At 37.7% G+C, this 17,922-nt stretch overlaps 2 protein-coding genes across 3 annotated transcripts in view; both read right to left on the bottom strand.

Annotated features, from left to right (window-relative positions):
• Positions 1-1,019, bottom strand: part of arhgef7b (Rho guanine nucleotide exchange factor (GEF) 7b) — a 38,836-nt gene extending 37,817 nt beyond the window's left edge. For both annotated transcript variants that reach the window (XM_079811709.1, XM_079811708.1), the window contains exon 1: positions 643-1,019. In XM_079811709.1, coding sequence (XP_079667835.1) covers positions 643-807 — 165 coding nt within the window. In that variant the 5' untranslated portion in view covers positions 808-1,019. The remainder of the gene's footprint in view (positions 1-642) is intronic.
• Positions 1,020-2,971: 1,952 nt separating this feature from the next.
• The window catches only part of eif5b (eukaryotic translation initiation factor 5B), a 32,629-nt gene continuing 17,678 nt past the window's right edge, over positions 2,972-17,922 (bottom strand). The window contains exons 13-24 of the mRNA XM_079813395.1: positions 17,760-17,827; positions 16,654-16,795; positions 16,447-16,578; positions 16,122-16,304; positions 14,425-14,586; positions 14,192-14,323; positions 13,919-14,050; positions 9,627-9,703; positions 9,383-9,547; positions 7,284-7,422; positions 6,980-7,141; positions 2,972-4,163 (exon numbers count right to left, since the gene is read on the bottom strand). Of these exons, the coding sequence (XP_079669521.1) occupies positions 4,056-4,163; positions 6,980-7,141; positions 7,284-7,422; positions 9,383-9,547; positions 9,627-9,703; positions 13,919-14,050; positions 14,192-14,323; positions 14,425-14,586; positions 16,122-16,304; positions 16,447-16,578; positions 16,654-16,795; positions 17,760-17,827 (1,602 nt within the window). The 3' untranslated portion in view covers positions 2,972-4,055. The remainder of the gene's footprint in view (positions 4,164-6,979; positions 7,142-7,283; positions 7,423-9,382; positions 9,548-9,626; positions 9,704-13,918; positions 14,051-14,191; positions 14,324-14,424; positions 14,587-16,121; positions 16,305-16,446; positions 16,579-16,653; positions 16,796-17,759; positions 17,828-17,922) is intronic.

The following is a 17,922-nucleotide window of genomic DNA, read 5'->3' as shown; positions in this document are numbered from 1 at the left end:
CCATATGTAGGCACATGCTGCTGTTTATTACGTTTTTGTTATTAAGTTCCATTAATAAGTGCATTGACTGTAATTTGAAGTGTTTGTTAAGCCATGACTTGGCTCATAAAAACAAAAGATTTGAGAGGAATTCGCTGCATTTATTGTTTGTTCACTCAGTTCTTGGACATGAATTATACGGCTCGGTTCAAAGAATCAGATTCGCGAATGATTCGCTAAAAGATCCAAAAGAACAATCCGTTCACAAACCGGACATCGTCGTTTCCCCTCTCTCTCTATCTCTCTGCCACAATCAATGGCGGTCGACTCATATTATGGACGAATCCCAAGGTTAATTTCCGTTTATATATTTACTGCCACACATCTCTTTTCTATACGATTATTTAAATACCCCTCTTTCCCCGTCACATCAGATTATATGAGATTTTCTTGACATATTTTCTACTGGATCCCCTTTCACTCAGATGATATAAATAAATAAACAGTGTTATGTTAATGTAGCTCTACATATCTACACTGGTTAGGGCGTGCAGGGGATACAAAACGCGCGCGTGAAGACAAATACAAGTGTCATCTGTGTTTTTGTGTAACTGTAATTTATTTACTCGAATATGAAAATGGACTTCACGAACAACAGCTTACCGTATAAACTGTGCCGGGTCGCAGTCGTTCCAGTAGTTTACACAAAACCACTCCATCTCTGAGAGATGCCTGTAAAAAGCCTTCAGGGTCCGATAGTGTCTTTTTGGGTGATTCCAGGACACCCAGCGTTATTAACCATGTGATGGTCTGTTCAGCAGAATTCATGACCTCATGCGTCCAAAGCTCAAAAGCGATAATCCACAAGCAAACGAATATGAAAGCTGTATGAAATGACAGATATCCTGTGTGGTCCACAACAGCAGCAGCAGGACATTTGGAGCTAGGGCTCTGATCCCTCCTTTTCCCTGGATGTTAGGGATGACGATTTGTTTAGGGTTATCTGGCAGGTCCGGTTTCTCTCGCCTCTTCTTTCATCTGGCAGGATGTCAGCTAGTGCTAAACCAAAATCAACAACCTACAATTGTTTTCCGCCATATGACACCCAGTTCGAGCAGTTTGGGTCCCTGAATACACGAAAGACTTCAGAAACAATCACTCTGACATATTAGGCTTTAGGGGCACTATATTGCATATGAAAGACTATTTGCACTTTATTGCATATTAAATATTTTTACCATCACACGTCCACAGGTGGAGAAAAACACAAACTATTAACACAATCTTGAGCAAAAGTCAACTTGTATTGTCTACAGACCACGTGCTTCCATACAAGTCAGCACTTTGCTTAAAAAAAAGACGGATCAATGTGTCTAAATTTATTCAAAAAAAGGCGCTGATGCTAAATATTATTCCATTGAAATCCAAATGTACCTCTGGCGCCCCCTGCCGGATTCCTCATGCATTGTACCGCTTTGTTTATTATTCAAATACACGACAGTCGACAGCTTTTAAAAACCAATCGCTGAATTTGAAAGACAAGGCGTAATATCGGAAAGGAATATTTTGCATAAAAAAGGTAATTAAAGGACTATGATCTTTAGACATTTTCATGACAATTAAGATCATAATTCCTAATATTGTGTTGGTCCCCCTTTTGCCCTTTCAAAACAGCCCTGACCCGTCGAGGCATGGACTCCACTAGACCCCTGAAGGTGTGCTGTGGTATCTGGCATCAATATGTTAGCAGCAGATCCTTTAAGTCCTGTAAGTTGCGAGGTGGGGCCTCCATGGATCAGACTTGTTTGTTCAGCACATCCCACAGATGCTCGATTGGATTGAGATCTGGGGAATTTGGAGGCCAAGTCAACACCTCAAACTCGTTGTTGTGCTCCTCAAACCATTCCTGAACCATTTTTGCTTTGTGGCAAAAGTGCTCCAAGGAAGGAACAGTGGTGATCCGGCGTCAGGGTCATGATGGGCGGCCAAGGCTCATTGATGCATGTGGGGAGTGAAGGCTGGGCCATGTGATCTGATCAAACAGACGAGCTACTGTAGCTCAAATTGCTCAAGAAGTTAGTGCTGGTTTTGATAGAAAGGTGTCAGAATACACAGTGCATCACAGTTTGTTGTGTATGGGGCTGCAAAGCCACAGACCAGTCAGGGTGCCCTTGCTGACCCGTCCTCCAACGAACGCGAAGTGGGCACGTGAGCTTCAGAACTGGACCACAGAGCAGTGGAAAAAGGTGGCCTGGTCTGATGAATCACGTTTTCTTTTACATCACATGGATGGCTGGGTGCATGCATGTCGCTTACCTGGGGAACACATGGCACCAGGATGCACTATGGGAAGAAGGCAAGCCGGCGGAGGCAGTGTGATGCTTTGGGCAATGTTCTGCTGGGAAACCTTGTCCATCCATGTGGATGTTACTTTGACATGTACCACCTACCTAAGCATTGTTGTAGACCATGTACACCCTTTCATGGAAACAGTATTCCCTGGTGGCTGTGGCTCTTTCAGCAGATAATGTGCCCTGCCACAAAGCAAAAATGGTTCAGGAATGGTTTGAGGAGCACAACAAGTTTGAGGCGTTGACTTGGCCTCCAAATTCCCCAGATCTCAATCCAATCGAGCATCTGTGGGATGTGCTGAACAAAAAGGTCCGATCCATGGAGGCCCCACCTTACAACTTCCAGGACTTAAAGGATCTGCTGCTGACATCTTGGTGCCAGATACCACAGCACACCTTCAGGGGTCTAGTTGAGTCCATGCCTTGACAGGTCAGGGCTGTCTTGGCCTCAAAAGTGGGACCATCACAATATCAGTCATAATGTTATGCCGTGTGTGTGTGTGTGTGTGTGTGTGTGTGTGTGTGTGATAACATACATATAATCAAAACCTCATTCTATGTGCTGTAATTAACTGACTGAAAATAATCAATGCATTTTAATTATTAATATCATTATAAATAAAATAGCATACAACAAACTATCTTGATGTATACTTACATTTTTATTTAACTTTTTCCACATTACAGCTTGTTATTGACATTTTGGGGCAAAATAATGTCACAAATCTTTGTTGTCCTTAGAAAAGGGGCTTTTTCCTTTAAGCAAAATATAATTAATTTCCATTATATTCCATTTTGTAAGCGTCACCTGTGCATTCATTATCACCAAAAGCAAAACAAGTGGAGTACACAGTCTATAAATAGGCCATCTCTTTATTGTAGTGGATTTTCACATATCAATCTCTGAAATTACATATTCAAAATGATTAAGGGAAAAGCCTTTCATCCAAGTTCACACCTAAGAGAGGGAGAGGAGGAGAGAGTCAATCTCTGGCTGGAGGATCGTTTTTAAAAAGGACCGTTTAAGAACTGTACTACAAAAGGGAAAGGATAAAGCAGGGCAAAATGAAAATACTGATAAGGTAGCTGTTTTTTTTTTATATCTAAAATCCTGGTGAAATCTCCAGCAGTCATTTACGAAAGCCACACTGTCTTCCATTTGTACCCTTTGATTTAAACCTCAGCCTAAATCTAAGGTCAGACCTCAGGCCCAAATCAGCAGCTCAAGTTTAATCCAGCCATACAGTGAACGCTGAGATGGTGAAAACCATGAAATGAAAAATAAACTGGATTGATCAGAGAGAACAGGCACATTTGGAATAATTGTAAAGGTCATCTAACATTTTCTAACATGTGTCACTGTTTAAAACAGTGGTAATAGTTTCAGTTTCTCACAGAAAAACATTTTTTTCCTTGCTTTTTTCCACTTTTCTTTTTTTAATCTTTTTTTTTTTGGTCTCCAACACTCCCCACCACCCAAAAAGAGCTGGAGAGGAAAAGGGGAGAGGTGTGAGTTTTCTCCCATGCACACACACACACACGCGAGGAACTAGTCCTCGATACAGGACTGTGCGAGGCTGTGTCTGAGTACGAATGTCCTTAAATGTATGAGCAACACTGATGACTCCATAATCACATGTGACCTTTAGGAGTGTACAACATATAGCGTTTGTATGTGTGCACGGGGGTCGTTTGAGATCGAGAATCAGTCAGTCGCTGGTGTGTTCAGATGATTTCAAAGGTTTTCTTCAGTTCCATGATTAACTGCCAGTCAGATTTCTGCATCTCGTCTCTGAACCAGTTCTTCAGAGTGTCGATTGACTGACGGGTGATCTACAAGAGATAAAGGAAAACATTTGAATGAGATAAACAATACCAATCACGTTCAAGGGGGCAGCAGATTCCATACAGACATTTTAGTAATATTTGCATACTATTATAGTATTTATTTATATTTTGAATTAACTTTTATACATTTAATTTTAATGCTGCGTTCACACCAAACGCGAATAGAGCGTCAAAATCGCGGCTGCCGCGTCTAGTTGGACGCTTGAACATTTTGAATCCATTCGCGCGTCCAATTCGACACGCAAATGGATTCAAAATGTTCAAGCGTCCAACTAGACACGGTATAAATCGAGCGTTTGAAGCGAAATAGACGCGCGTTCAAGGCGCTCCAGGAGAAATATGTCAAAACACCACTCTGCCTCTTTTCATTTTCATTAAAAATATATATTTAACATTAATAGACACACAAATGTGGTCCAGGCAACTCCTACATTATCTTCACTGCATGTATATTTAAATATCCTTGAAAAATTAAGTTATGAAATTTCTCTTTGCCCTCAGTCAAAACGATTTGGCAGACAACAATTCATAGATTCATGACACCAAAGATCGCCCGTTAGAGCCACACAAGACGAACCACTACAGGACATCAGAGCCAGCGGCAAACGTCAGAAGGACTAGCCGAGGAAAGGCTGCTCTCGCCGGGATTAATGAGCGCTGAGCGCCCGGTGATCGCCTGGATCTCACAACTCCAAAAACACAAGATTATTTTTTTTAAATAGGCGATCTCTTTATAAATAAACCAAAGATTTGAGCTTTAAACAACTACATTCTCACCTGAAAAAGTCTTAAAACTACCTTTTGTGACACAATAGTAGTATTTTTAAATTATGCAGGGTTTCTCACACGTCACTTTACCACCTGACAGCAGCAAGCAGGCTCCTGATTGGTTAACGCGGCGCGAATTGACACCTAAGTTAAAAATTTTCAACTCGGGCGTCAGGCGCGAATTCGCTTCAAACGCGTGAATACACAAAAAGCACCATTAGCGTGTAACGCAAAAAACACTCAATTTGCGGCAAATTTGTGCAAACTGGACGCGCGAATGAGGCAGAATCACGTCCATCGGGCCGTAGGACCTCCAGACGCGCGTCATCGCGCCTTTCCATTGACTTAACATTGAAATCACTAGCTCCTGATGCTCTATTCGCGTTTGGTGTGAACGCAGCATAATTGCCCCTATTATGCAATTTTAAAGGCTCCTAATTTTGTTTTTGAGATTTCCTACAACAGGTTTACATGCATCCAAGGTCAAAAAACATTTTCTCATAATATACATTGCAGCATCACCTCTTTTCTCACAGTATCTAAATGGTTTGATCAAGGATTCTTCTTTCTCAGAGCCTAATCTGCTCTGATTGGTCAGATGGCCCAGTCTGTTGTGATTGGTCTACCACTTACAGTGTGAAACGACCATTACCATATCTAAATTTCTGCTCCGGAGGCTTCCTCATCGCTTGTATACACAGTGGTACGATTAGTAACGATGGCGTTGGTTTTACCATATTACTTCCAGTGCATGTCCTCATTCTTTTGGAAGTTCAAGTAAAGAGGACCGCAACTACAGTGTTTGTGGGCGGGTCAAAGTAGACGTTGTTCATGGGCAGCCAATGAAGACCATAGACAGGCATTATGCAAATTTGTAATAAACCTACATAGGCTTGTGCAGCAAAACAAGAATTACTGAATTACTTTCGTTTGGGAGACAATAACTAAATTTATTCTTGCACTTTGATCTTGGAAACTTTGTAGACCTTTTACATTCACAAACAACTATATATTACACACTGCATGAAAGGTAATATCTGAAAAAGCATATTAATTTTAGTTAAGTAATTTTGTTATGTGCTTATTTTTTCCAACATTCCTAGGCTTAGTTGGCCAAGATTTTATAATGTCGTTTAGTGGCAGGAAAAAAAAAACTCCACAGGAAGTTTTGAAGTCACACAATCCGTGAGAGACCGATCGTTAACGACGAGTCCTTGTAATTACAATATGTTGGGCTGGATATCCAAACATTCGCCTATCATCCATCGACCTCAAATATGGCTTATCACTTCAAACAAGTAGCAACTTTTATTGGCCGCTTGCTCTAACGTTAATCTAAATAAATTTGTGCTATTATTAGGAGCATATCCATTTTATAGTGAGCTTTACTGCCCGACATGGAGCTGCCGGAGCGATCACTTGCATTTTTTTTCAACTTAAAATGCTCCATCATTTTTTGCCATATAGATAAGAGTAATACATCATTCCAAACTTTTATTTGTGTGTACTCACAACAACAACAAAAACGTTGTGCTTTAGTAAAATAAAGAAAACAGAATGCGCTTTCTGCCGTCTTGGTCTCCCTGAACTGGAGTATAGGATATTTGCCTCACAGACATGACAAATAGTTCAATAGAAAGCTTGAATATAATAAGAAATGTCTACTTTTAAACAAACCTATTCAAATCGAAAACAAATACTCTCTGATTATGTAATTCATATGAATGGTGCATTTCTTTCTAAAGGCACGTTCACTACTGTGAAGATGGCGAGTCAGCATCGTCAACATCTTTGCAGCAACACTGTCTCAGAAAACACTAGTTTATTAATAAACAATTAAAATGTCTCCTTGATATTTTTTTCAGACACATTCATAATCATAACTTTTGCCAGTTCTTCGCAGCAAGCTTTATGCGTGCGCTTGAGTGTGAGGCATATATTCCTGACCCAGTATATATTTAGGGGCAGCCCTAATGTCTTGGCATCATGTGAGCTCCAGTGGCTTTATTTCAGGATGTAGGGAGAGAGCATACCTTGCTAACAATGATGTCTACAGCCTCAAAGTGTCGGCCGTACATCTTGGGTGATTCTCCAGGAATTGGCTCTATTTTCACACAGATCTCCTGTCCTTTCTTAGCGGTGTCTACAGATTTGTGATTTATTTCAATGCCGGTCACAATGCCAATGTCTACAAACTGAGAAAGAGAAAAAAATAATGCAAACAATAGCACTACAAATTCGATTTTCCCTTAAAATAAAATGTATCGTAGAGAAAAGCAGTTTCTCTGCTTCTTTTATTAATGAGCATATAATGTGCACACGGTCTAAAGTTCTCACCCCTTTGCTGGGCACACACACCGGAGTGCCTGTTCTCACAACGCCAGCGTCCACTATGACGCCCATGACGATGGGATCTCTGGAGTTGAAGATGAACTGGGGCAATATTCGCAGCTTACAGGGGAACACAGCTAGTTGTCTGAAAAAGAGAGAAACGTTCAATTACTCAGACTGAAAACATTCAGGAAAAATTCTGATTTTCAAAGTAACAACTGTAACCACTAGGGTTGGGTACCGAAATCCGGTTCCAATATGGCACCGGTACTTATATAACCGGTATGTACCGGACCGAATCAGAACGCAGATTTCGGTTCCTCATTTCGGTGCCAAAATTCAAACGTGCTTTCGCGTGCTTTGGCTGAGCCAGAGACAGACGCTCAACGCTGGTCACATCACAACTCATGACAACTATTCAGTGTTTTCAACCACATCATGTTTATTCCAGGTTTCAGACATTTAAATGTTCATAAGTAACGTTAGGCTACTAGCAAAAAACACACACTGATGTCTATGAAAGCGGCAATGACACTCCTTTCAGGCGGTTATAATTTGACTAACGTTACATGTTTTATTCACATCAGATACATGCACATTATATAGTAACTATATAGTTTACTCTATTCTTCTTCCAGTTCACTGGTCACTTACTTTCATGTATTTCGTGAGACGAGAATTAACTCAAGTGTTGTAAATCCGACAGATCCGATTCTAAAGCGCAAACTAACATGGCGCCGCCCATTGCGCTTTATAGATCAACTAACACACATTCACTCACACATTTGAACATCAGATAGTTCGTGACACAGTTAAGAAGTTTGTGAATATTTTGAATAAAAAGAAAAAACGAAATAAACCCGATACAGCTGAGCCGTCAGCGCTATTGCGGCTGCTGTGTGTCATGTGAGAAACATGACGCGTCGCCATGGAAACAATAAGGCGATGCGTTCTAAAATATTTAGCCAGAGAATATGATCATATTTCAAAATAAAGCTGAAGCTCGAAGCTGGTTTGTAGCAGAGCAAGAACCCAGACGACTGCTGTTATTACTGTAACTGTTATTTAGGGTTATATTAGGCTTGTTGTAGTTGGGTTAGGTGGCTTAGGTTTTACTGTGAATTTGTAAATAAGTAAATTATAATTTGTAAATAAGTAAATTGTGTTTTGTATTTATTTATATTCATACATTTAAGAATACATTAAACTTTTAATAAATGGTTCAATTTAAATAAAAAATAAATAAATAAAAAGCCATTTAATGTCATCCACCTCGTTTTGTGGCCTTTTTTTTTTTTTAAGTATCGGTTCAGGCACCGGAACCGTTTTAAAAGTATCGGTTTGGCACCGGAATCGAAAAAAAAACAAACGATACCCAACCCTAGTAACCACAGAGTCTAATCTTGGCTTGATTGTGATGTGAAATGACTCAATGACCCAAAATTGTTTGGTTTAAAGCTGCTGTCCGTAACTTTTTTTGTGTTCAAGATTTACAAAAATTATATAATGAGAATGTACAACATGAATCCATTTTCCAAACCGTGTTTTTGTCTTACCCTGAATCATTATGGTACACTTATAAAAAATGTTTATATTGGGACTATTTCAGACCGGTCTGGTAGGAACCGCTGCAGAGGAGCACAGTCCCTGCGTGACTCGCCATAGACATAAACAGAGAGAAGTAGCTCCGGGTGCAATGTTCTTCCACAAGACGCATGCAGTTCTGTTTATTAACCGCTAGAGCGCAAAAAGTTACGGACTGCAGCTTTAAGATGAGTTAAATGTTAAAACGTACACTACTACAGGCTTTTTTTGAAAAAGCATAATATTTTTGTAGAAACTGATAAACAAAAAAATTATTCAACAAGGAATTCTGAAAAAATTTATCAGTTTCCACAAAAATATTATGCAGTAAACTGCATTTATTTGAAATAGAAATCTTATGTAACATTGTCAATGTCTTTGATATCACTATTGATTTTAATAAATTTAATGCATTCTTGCTGAATAAAAGTAGACATTTTCATTATTAACTAAAAAGTATTAACGTTTGAACTGTTAAAATGAGAAAAAAATGGTGAGGATGAGGGCAGTAAATAACGCACTTGAACTCATCCTGTTTCTGTTTCTTGTAGTCTTCTCTGTATTTGGTGAAGGCGTCAAACAGATGGTAGATGATCTCAGCGCTGAAAATGCGCACGCCGAGACTGTCAGCCATATCCTGAGAATCTCGCTCTATTTTCACATCAAACGCCAGGATCACTGCATACCTACAGGAAGAAAGAGATATGATTAGCATCATATAATCTCATAATAGGAGATAGATTATGTATTACTCAGAATACATACTGTGGATCATGCTCCAACATAGTGGAAGCTTTCATGACGTCTTTCTTGTGGACAGGACCAATGTTGATGCCAGCATACTGATGGACAGAGAGAGAATCTAAATTGTGCTGCAAACAACTGAAACACTACAGCTCAATTACACTACAACAAGCTCAATGGAGAAAACAAAAACAATTAGGGCTGTCATTTAAATACTTTGGTAATCGAGTAATCGGTCAATATTTTGGCAGTTAAATCGAGTAATCAGATTGTTTTTTTGTGGTAATACAAATAATCTTAAGCGAACACTAGTCTTTAAAATGACTTAAAATACCTATATAACAACAATTAGGCAATAATAATTGGTTCAAAAGTGTCAAAAGGTAACTAATCAAATGGTTTTACTAAACAACACTGTTAAAATACATGTAATATACAAATTGGGTCCTCCGGGAGGGATGGGATGTGACGGTGAGGAAATTTTCCCACCGGTTAATTGATGCGTGACAACACCGGTAATACCGGTCTCACCGGCGGAGGCTTTTAAATCACTAATTCTATCTAACCGAAAGTAACATACACACGACCGCTCTGAATTGAAAACGCGCCAGTGCGCACACACCGTGAATGACAGCTCGTCTGTAAATGCGCGCTCTGTGAGGCCATATGTGCGTCTCAATCAGTTCCCTAGTTCAGTGGTCAGGGCACTGATCAAGCATTGATCAGTCTATGATTGAGATGCACGCCATGAATGAATAACAGTTCGTCCGTAAAGCCTTTATAGCCTACTCGACGCTTCCGCACGAGCGTGAGGGTGCGCGCGGCAAAAATAAATGCGCGCAGTCAGCGTAGCGGAGGCTCGCACTGCGGAGCCAGGCGAAAGTAAACAATGCGCGCTCTGTGCGGCCGTGCACATTTTACTTTCGGTTTTGAGTTAGCGCCAATTCGGCTGCGGGTTGCTTGAATTGTGGGTTCATTAGCCTATTATTTTTAATGAAAAACACAACAAAACAAATGACAAACTCCCTTAAATAGGCGCTTTACGTTTCGCTTTGAAACCAAATCTTCCGCGATCATCTCAGTCAGCTCCTCACTCTTAAATCTGATGAATGACTCCAGCCGCTGCCGAGACTCACGGTCAGATCCTGCTTTATTAAGCAGATACGTTCAGTTTTTATTTGTATTGTCTGTTCTCTAACTGAACGAAATTATTTTATTACTATAAAAAAATCAAAAAGACGGTGGGCGGTGCCACGGTGGGCAAGTGATGTAACCGGTGTTGAGTCTGGACACCGGTAACACCGGCAACACCGACTATCGTAGCAAGCCTAGTCCTCCCTCGAAATAAGGTCTCTAACTATCAGATAATGATTAGCCTATACTAAGTTCAAATGAACAAAATTAATTTTAAATATGTATAGCTTACTATATAGTACATAAAACAAATTGAATCTAATTTATTTCACTTGATAAACTGTTAATCAATAATAACCTAATAATATTAGCCTATTAAGTGAATAATTGAACATTACATTCAATAGATAACTGAAATATTTGGACATTTAACACTTAAATTAACACGTAATTACATTAAAGATGATTGTGAATACTTGTAGGGCAAGTGCAAATGCGTTTAAAAACTAAGCTATCAGTCTAATCGGGTATCTGTATGCTATGCTAGTACATAAGCTAACTATCCAGACATTAGTGGTCTTTATAACATAGTTAAAACAGCACTTATAGGATTTTGTAGGAATTGTAATCAGGTGCTTAAGAGCAGAGCCGGCTCTCCCTATAAGCGAACTAAGCAGCTGCTTAGAGCCCCGCCGCCACTAGGGGGCCCCCTAACTACAGATTGCACTCGCCAGCGTCACCGTAGTTTATCACGCAAGACGCTCAATTCGCGTAATTCGCACCGCGCGAAAAGCGCCTTCCGCACCGCGGGACCTCCAGACGCTCGTCAACGCGCCTTTCCATTGACTTAACATTGAAATCAAATCACTCGCGCCAGACACTCTATTTGCGTTTGGTGTGAACGCAGCATAACGTTAGCTGTCCGTCGATTATGCTGAATCAACATTGCGTGCGCTATGGTCCAGCCGTCGGCCCCAGCTCTGGGCTACAGACCGCGTAGGGACAGACCAACCTCCTATGAATGTATTTTCTTTTTAACAGTTAACGTTACATGACCTACACTAGTTCTGGGAAAGAAAAAAACGAAAAATCTTTGTCTCAATAGATGCTTATTACAATAAAAAATAGTTTAATTATTGAACATTCGAGAGAAAGAAAGTAAAAAGGAAGAGAAAGAGCAATCATTTGACAGTCAAAATCAAAATGAAGTTTAAAATAAAGCGGTTAAATACAAGCTTTTTCTTATGGTCTTAACTGAATAGGCAATTAAAGATTATTAATAAATATTAATCTATATACTATTATGAAATATTTTATATATTGTTAAGCTAAATCGCCCAGACCATTTAAACCTAAAGAAAACACAGTGTCCTCTATGAAACATTACTGAATGATGATCGATACAAGACACCTAAAAGCAAAATGGATTTGTGGTAAATTTTAGTAAAGAACACTGTAAAAAAAAAAAGCAGGTCCCCAATTGAAAATTTTCTAGTGAGCGTTCACATCTAAATTTTTCAGTTGGCCAAATTGAATTAATATGAATTGAGGCAATTTAATTCAATTAAAATTCAAGAAATTAAATTTGGCCAACTGAAAATTTTAGATGTGATCGTTCACAACATTTTCAATTTGGGACCTGATTTTTTTTTACAGTGAATGTATTACTGTAGGCTATGTAATCATAAAAGGTAAAAAATATCTCACTCCATGCTGTGAAGGTTTAAAATATGAACAGTATGTAAGAGTTAATCAACCAATAATTAAATAATATAATTTAACATTGGATTTCTTTTAATTTAACCTTAACATAATTGTTAAAAACAAAATGTCACTTTCTCAGGAGGAGCCATTCTTAAATATTTTGGTGGTCGTGGAGAAACATTTCAGGAGGCTGACACCAGAGATGACACAAGTAAATATTTCCCACCGCCTTTCTTTTGAATAGTTTTGTGCTCAACTTCAACATAGCTAATTTTCCTCTTGCCAATAAAAAAAATGTGTTTTATAATCATAATTCACTAAGTTGTCTAATTGTACTTTAATATTAATTTAAAATGAATGTGTTTTATCTACTCTGCATACTGTATTTATTATTAATTATATTATAATCTCAACAGCTGGAGGAGGTGACTCTACTGCTGCTTCAGTAGAGCATATTAGCGAGCCGCATACCACTATGGCTAACTAATGTTGTAAGTTAGTTATATATTGTTAATGCTAAATTATTAATATTTATTTGTTTACAACAAATTGACCTTATGTATGAAAGAAATTTGCAAATCTGTAATCTTTACTTTTACTGTTTCAGTGAGTGTACTTTAATAAGCAGTAAAATAATTGTAGGCAATCATGTTAAAAGATATACAGATGAAATGTGTAAGTGTTAGATTGTATACAGTTGCTGGTTTGCGGTGCAATACTCCATTATTCACTGCAAGGCAGGGCCCCAAAATTATCCTGCTTAGGGCCCCCAGATTTACAGAGCCGGCCCTGCTTAAGAGAATACCTATTAAAAGTACTTTGAGCCAATGGGGTCGCTTGGGGTCCTAAATAATATAAATTTTATATAAATAATATAAGATTGTACTATTATATAATTAGTAACACTCAAATGTTTTTTTTTCATAGTTCAAAGATTGTACATACATACATACATACATACATTTATACACACACACACACACACACACACACACATATATATATATATATATATAAAAATATATATATATATAGTGGTCAAGTTAAAAAAAATGTCAAAGTTCAAAGATTGTACTATTATATAATAAGTAATATTATATATATATATACTTTTTTTTTAACTTGACCACTTTGACCAATATTTGTACACTATGTATTGCTCTTTAGAGTAAGATGTTACCGTCAAACTCAACTGGAATCAATTGTAAACAGGAATCTTTAATGTGCTTCACATGAGGAGGGCTATTTGTGCGTCAGAGTGGCTGCCAATCTAGTGTGCACTAAATCACTCACTCTGCCATGATAGACAGGATGTAGCCTTAAAAGGCAACTGTTTATGTAGGCAGCTTGCTTGGTTTTGAAAGAGCTAAGATGACAACATGCAGTGCAAAACCATAATAAATCCAAGCAAGTTCTTCAATAACTGATTTATAAAAAGGGTTTTACGAGAGCGTGTAGGGTGTTTGAAGGCTTACAGGCACTTTAGATGTACGCAAGAACTCCAGTAGAGCCTCCAGAGAGCCGAGCGTGGAGGCCTGCACATACACACCCTTCTCCTCCAGCTTTATGGCGTTCAGGGTCTGTTTCAGCTCCCGGATCAACTCGTCCTACAAACAGCAAACATCAGGATGCAGCTCACCAATGCAGCAATTAACCAAACAGTTAAATCCGACTAGATTCATGTATGGGTGAGAAAAGAAAGAAAAGTACAGTGTATTCTTAAGGAGACTTTGTAAAGGAACAGTTACCCTCAGCACTGGAATCTCATCCTCTTTATGAGCGACAAGGAGGGGCAGACCTGCAAGCGTCTTCTCCAGATCTTTCCCAAGGATCTTCACTCCCTGAGCCGTGGACACTTCTTTATGCTTCTCATACTGATTCTGTACACAGAGACAAGAAAAATATAGCATGCGAGATGAGCTCAGAGCTCGATCGCAACATAATGGATATGGCAAATTAAATATAGAATTATGCATGAGACCTTCACTCTGAGCTCTTTCAGGGGTGGAGGGAGGAGCAACCCTCTGATCTGAGTGACGATTGGTCCATCCACACCGGGAACAATAATGGTCTCACCCTCCCGCAGACAACCATTGATCAGGATCACATCTATCGTCGTACCCATGCCAGGCAGAGCTTTTACCTGAGATATAGGAAATGGACCGCATAGGTTATATTAAAGCTTGGAAAAACAAGTAGCAGGTTTTACATTTGTGATTGAACATACTAGTGACAGAAATTAACTTTGCTTTTTTACCTTTATAAAAGGCCATTTTTAGGTTATTACCTTATTAAATGTATCTGTTTTAAATTTAAATATTTGACACAAGACAGCACAATTACTTAAATCAATCAGAATACTTTAGACGGTTACCAAAAAAATTAACATCAACATAAAAACATCTTTACACTGCAAAGGTAGAACAGAAGCAGCATCTGACATGGCATTTATGGCCCGATATACTTCAAGCGAAATCAAAGAATGAACTGGTGTGATGTCATTTTGAACCAAATCAGGCCAAAACAATATTTTTTTGAGTTCATTTTGAGAGTTTGAAACGGCTTTTAAATCTATCTATCTATCTATCTATCTATCTATCTATCTATCTATCTATCTATCTATCTATCTATCTATCTATCTATCTATCTATCTATCTATCTATCTATCTATCTATCTATCTATCTATCTATCTATCTATCTATCTATCTATCTATCTATCTATCTATCTATCTATCTATCTATCTATCTATCTATCTATCTATCTTTATTAGGGCTGTCAAAAGATTAATCGCATCCAAAATAAAAGTTAGTGTTTACATAATATACGTGTGTGTACTCTGTTAATTATTATTTATAAATAAATACACACACATTCATGTATATATTTAAGAACTATTTGCATGTATATACTGTATATACATTTATATAATCTATAATATATATAAATATAAATGTTTTATATATAAAAATAATATTTTTTTCTTAAATAAATACATGCTTGTGTGTCTCAATATCTCATAATATTGTAATATATATATATATATATATATATATATATATATATATATATATATATATATATTTTACATCATTATTGTTGATTATTGCTCTTGATATTGAAATTATTATTAATGTTGATTAATAAAATGTATATAAAAAAAAGTTGTGTGTATGGGGAAACAGCACATCATATTCTGGCTACATAGACAAAACAAGCTAAGAACCGTTTACACATTGGAAAATAAAGACTTCACATTGGTTAATTTAGAAGCATAAAAACAAACAAAAAATTGTTATTCAAACTGGAAATAAACTATATACAGAGAGCAAGAAAAGAACATTCTCCATCACTGAAGCGAGAGTTATGCACTCTCTCAAATATAACTGTTATACTAACAGACACTGTCTACACTGCAGAATGATTGTCTTACATTGTATCTGCACTTCGTTAATTATGATGAGAGAATTCACAATTTAGAATGCAGTCAGCAGTGACTAATCTAAATGCCTCTTATTGGCCATTGCATTCATAAGCTCAACAGAAGTGTGTGTGATTGGTTATAATGCTCAATGCTGCAAAAAAAAACAAACATGTAAACGGAAAGCAGTTGCAATGTGAGCAAATCCAAATGTAATGTCATAATCAACTCATTAAAGTTTTTCCTTTGACCTCTTACCTCCATGACCTGTGCCCGAAGTTCGTCACAGTGAGCCAGTCGGCGGGCCAGCATGCTTTGAGTGAGGTCAACCAGCAGGGCGATGAGGTTCCCCATCCCATCACCCGAGTGGGCCGAGGTGGGTACCAGGGACACAAATGTACGAGGGTCTTTGTTCTCGTAGAACAGGGCGGCATTAAGACCCTGAAGATTGAAAGAGACACGAGACAACACTTGATAAGCTCAGCTTTTATATATACACATGCGTGTTTAAAAAAACAGCACTTGCAAACACCATTAAAAAGAAAAGTAAATGGGACTACACAAAAAGATAGTGACAACAGACCTGCTGCGCAAACTCTACGATGACAGCTTTAGCCCTCTCATCAAACTCATCCTTGGTGTTCTTCTTCTGTTTCTTCAGTGTGGCCACAACATCTGTGTCTGGACTCTTTTTCCAGTCATACAGACGGTCAATCTGAGAAAGAAACATTAGTATTCAAATACTTGTTGTAATCATCAGTATCAGCATTCAGTAGTCACTATCTGGTACCTTGTTAAGTGCTACTATGAAGGGGCATTTCTTCTCTTTCAGCAGGTTGATGGACTCGAGTGTCTGTGGCTCTAAACCGTGCATGATATCTACCACCAGGATGGCGATGTCACACAGAGAACTACCCCTGTTCCTCAGATTACTGAAGGGTGGAGGAGAGAGCCATTAAACACACAAATACTATAAAAATAGTTAAAAAAAAGCTTAGTGGTTGACTGGTATGGATTTTCTACAGTATCTACACATTATACAAAGTAATGACAGCAAGTTAATATTTATAATAATTTTAATATTAAAATATAAAATTATATTGTTAAATACACATGCACAAAACCATTCAAAAGATTGGGATTGAGAGGGGTTTTTTTTTTCTAAGTTTCTATTCACCAAGGTTGCATTTATTAATCTGAGCAAAAATACAGTAAACTCTTGATGTACCAACTTGACTACCCTTCTTGTATTTTATGTATCAGTGATATTTGTCTTTGACAATTTGGTTTCCACTTATTTTGGTTAACACCGTACTGTTGTTTCACTTTTTGGACCTCATGTTTGTTGAAGAGTATCAGCAAACTAAAATAATGTATACATAAATAATCCAGTGAAATAATTTATTACAATGTAAAAAAATGCAAAACTGTTTCTACTTGAATATATTTCTATTTAATATATTTAAAATGCAATATATTCCTGTGATGCAAAGCTAGATTTTCAGCATCACTACTCCAGTCTTCAATGTCACATGATCCTTTCAGAAATCATTCTAATATGATGATCTGCTGCTCAAGAAACATTTACTATTATTATCAGTGTTGAAAACCGTCTGTGGAAACCATTATTTTTTTTCAGCATCTTTTGAAGAATAGAACTTTCAAAACAAACAGCATTTATTTGAAATGGAAACATTTTAGATCTCTATACTGTCAATATACTATAAATTTTATAAATCCTTGTTTAATAAAAGTATTCATTTCTTTCTCATTTCTTTGACTGGTAGTATTAGTGTATATAATCTGTCAATCATTTTTATATGGCACACAAAAACACACACACACAAAAAAAAAAAAATATATATATATATATATATACATATATATATAGCTTACCTGAAAGACTCGTGTCCAGGTGTGTCAATAATCAGCATGCCAGGGATCTTCACATTCTCCTTCTCAAACTGATAAAGGAGATACAAACACCAGGGTTCATACATATTTGCACCAATACATTTCCATGAATTTTCATGACTTTTGAGGCAATGACCAAATGTTC

The sequence above is a fragment of the Gobio gobio genome (genome assembly GCF_949357685.1).
Source record: "Gobio gobio genome assembly, chromosome: 3".
NCBI lineage: Eukaryota > Metazoa > Chordata > Actinopteri > Cypriniformes > Gobionidae > Gobio > Gobio gobio.
Note: the sequence above shows the minus strand (reverse complement) of the source record. Positions and strands in the feature narration are given on the sequence as shown.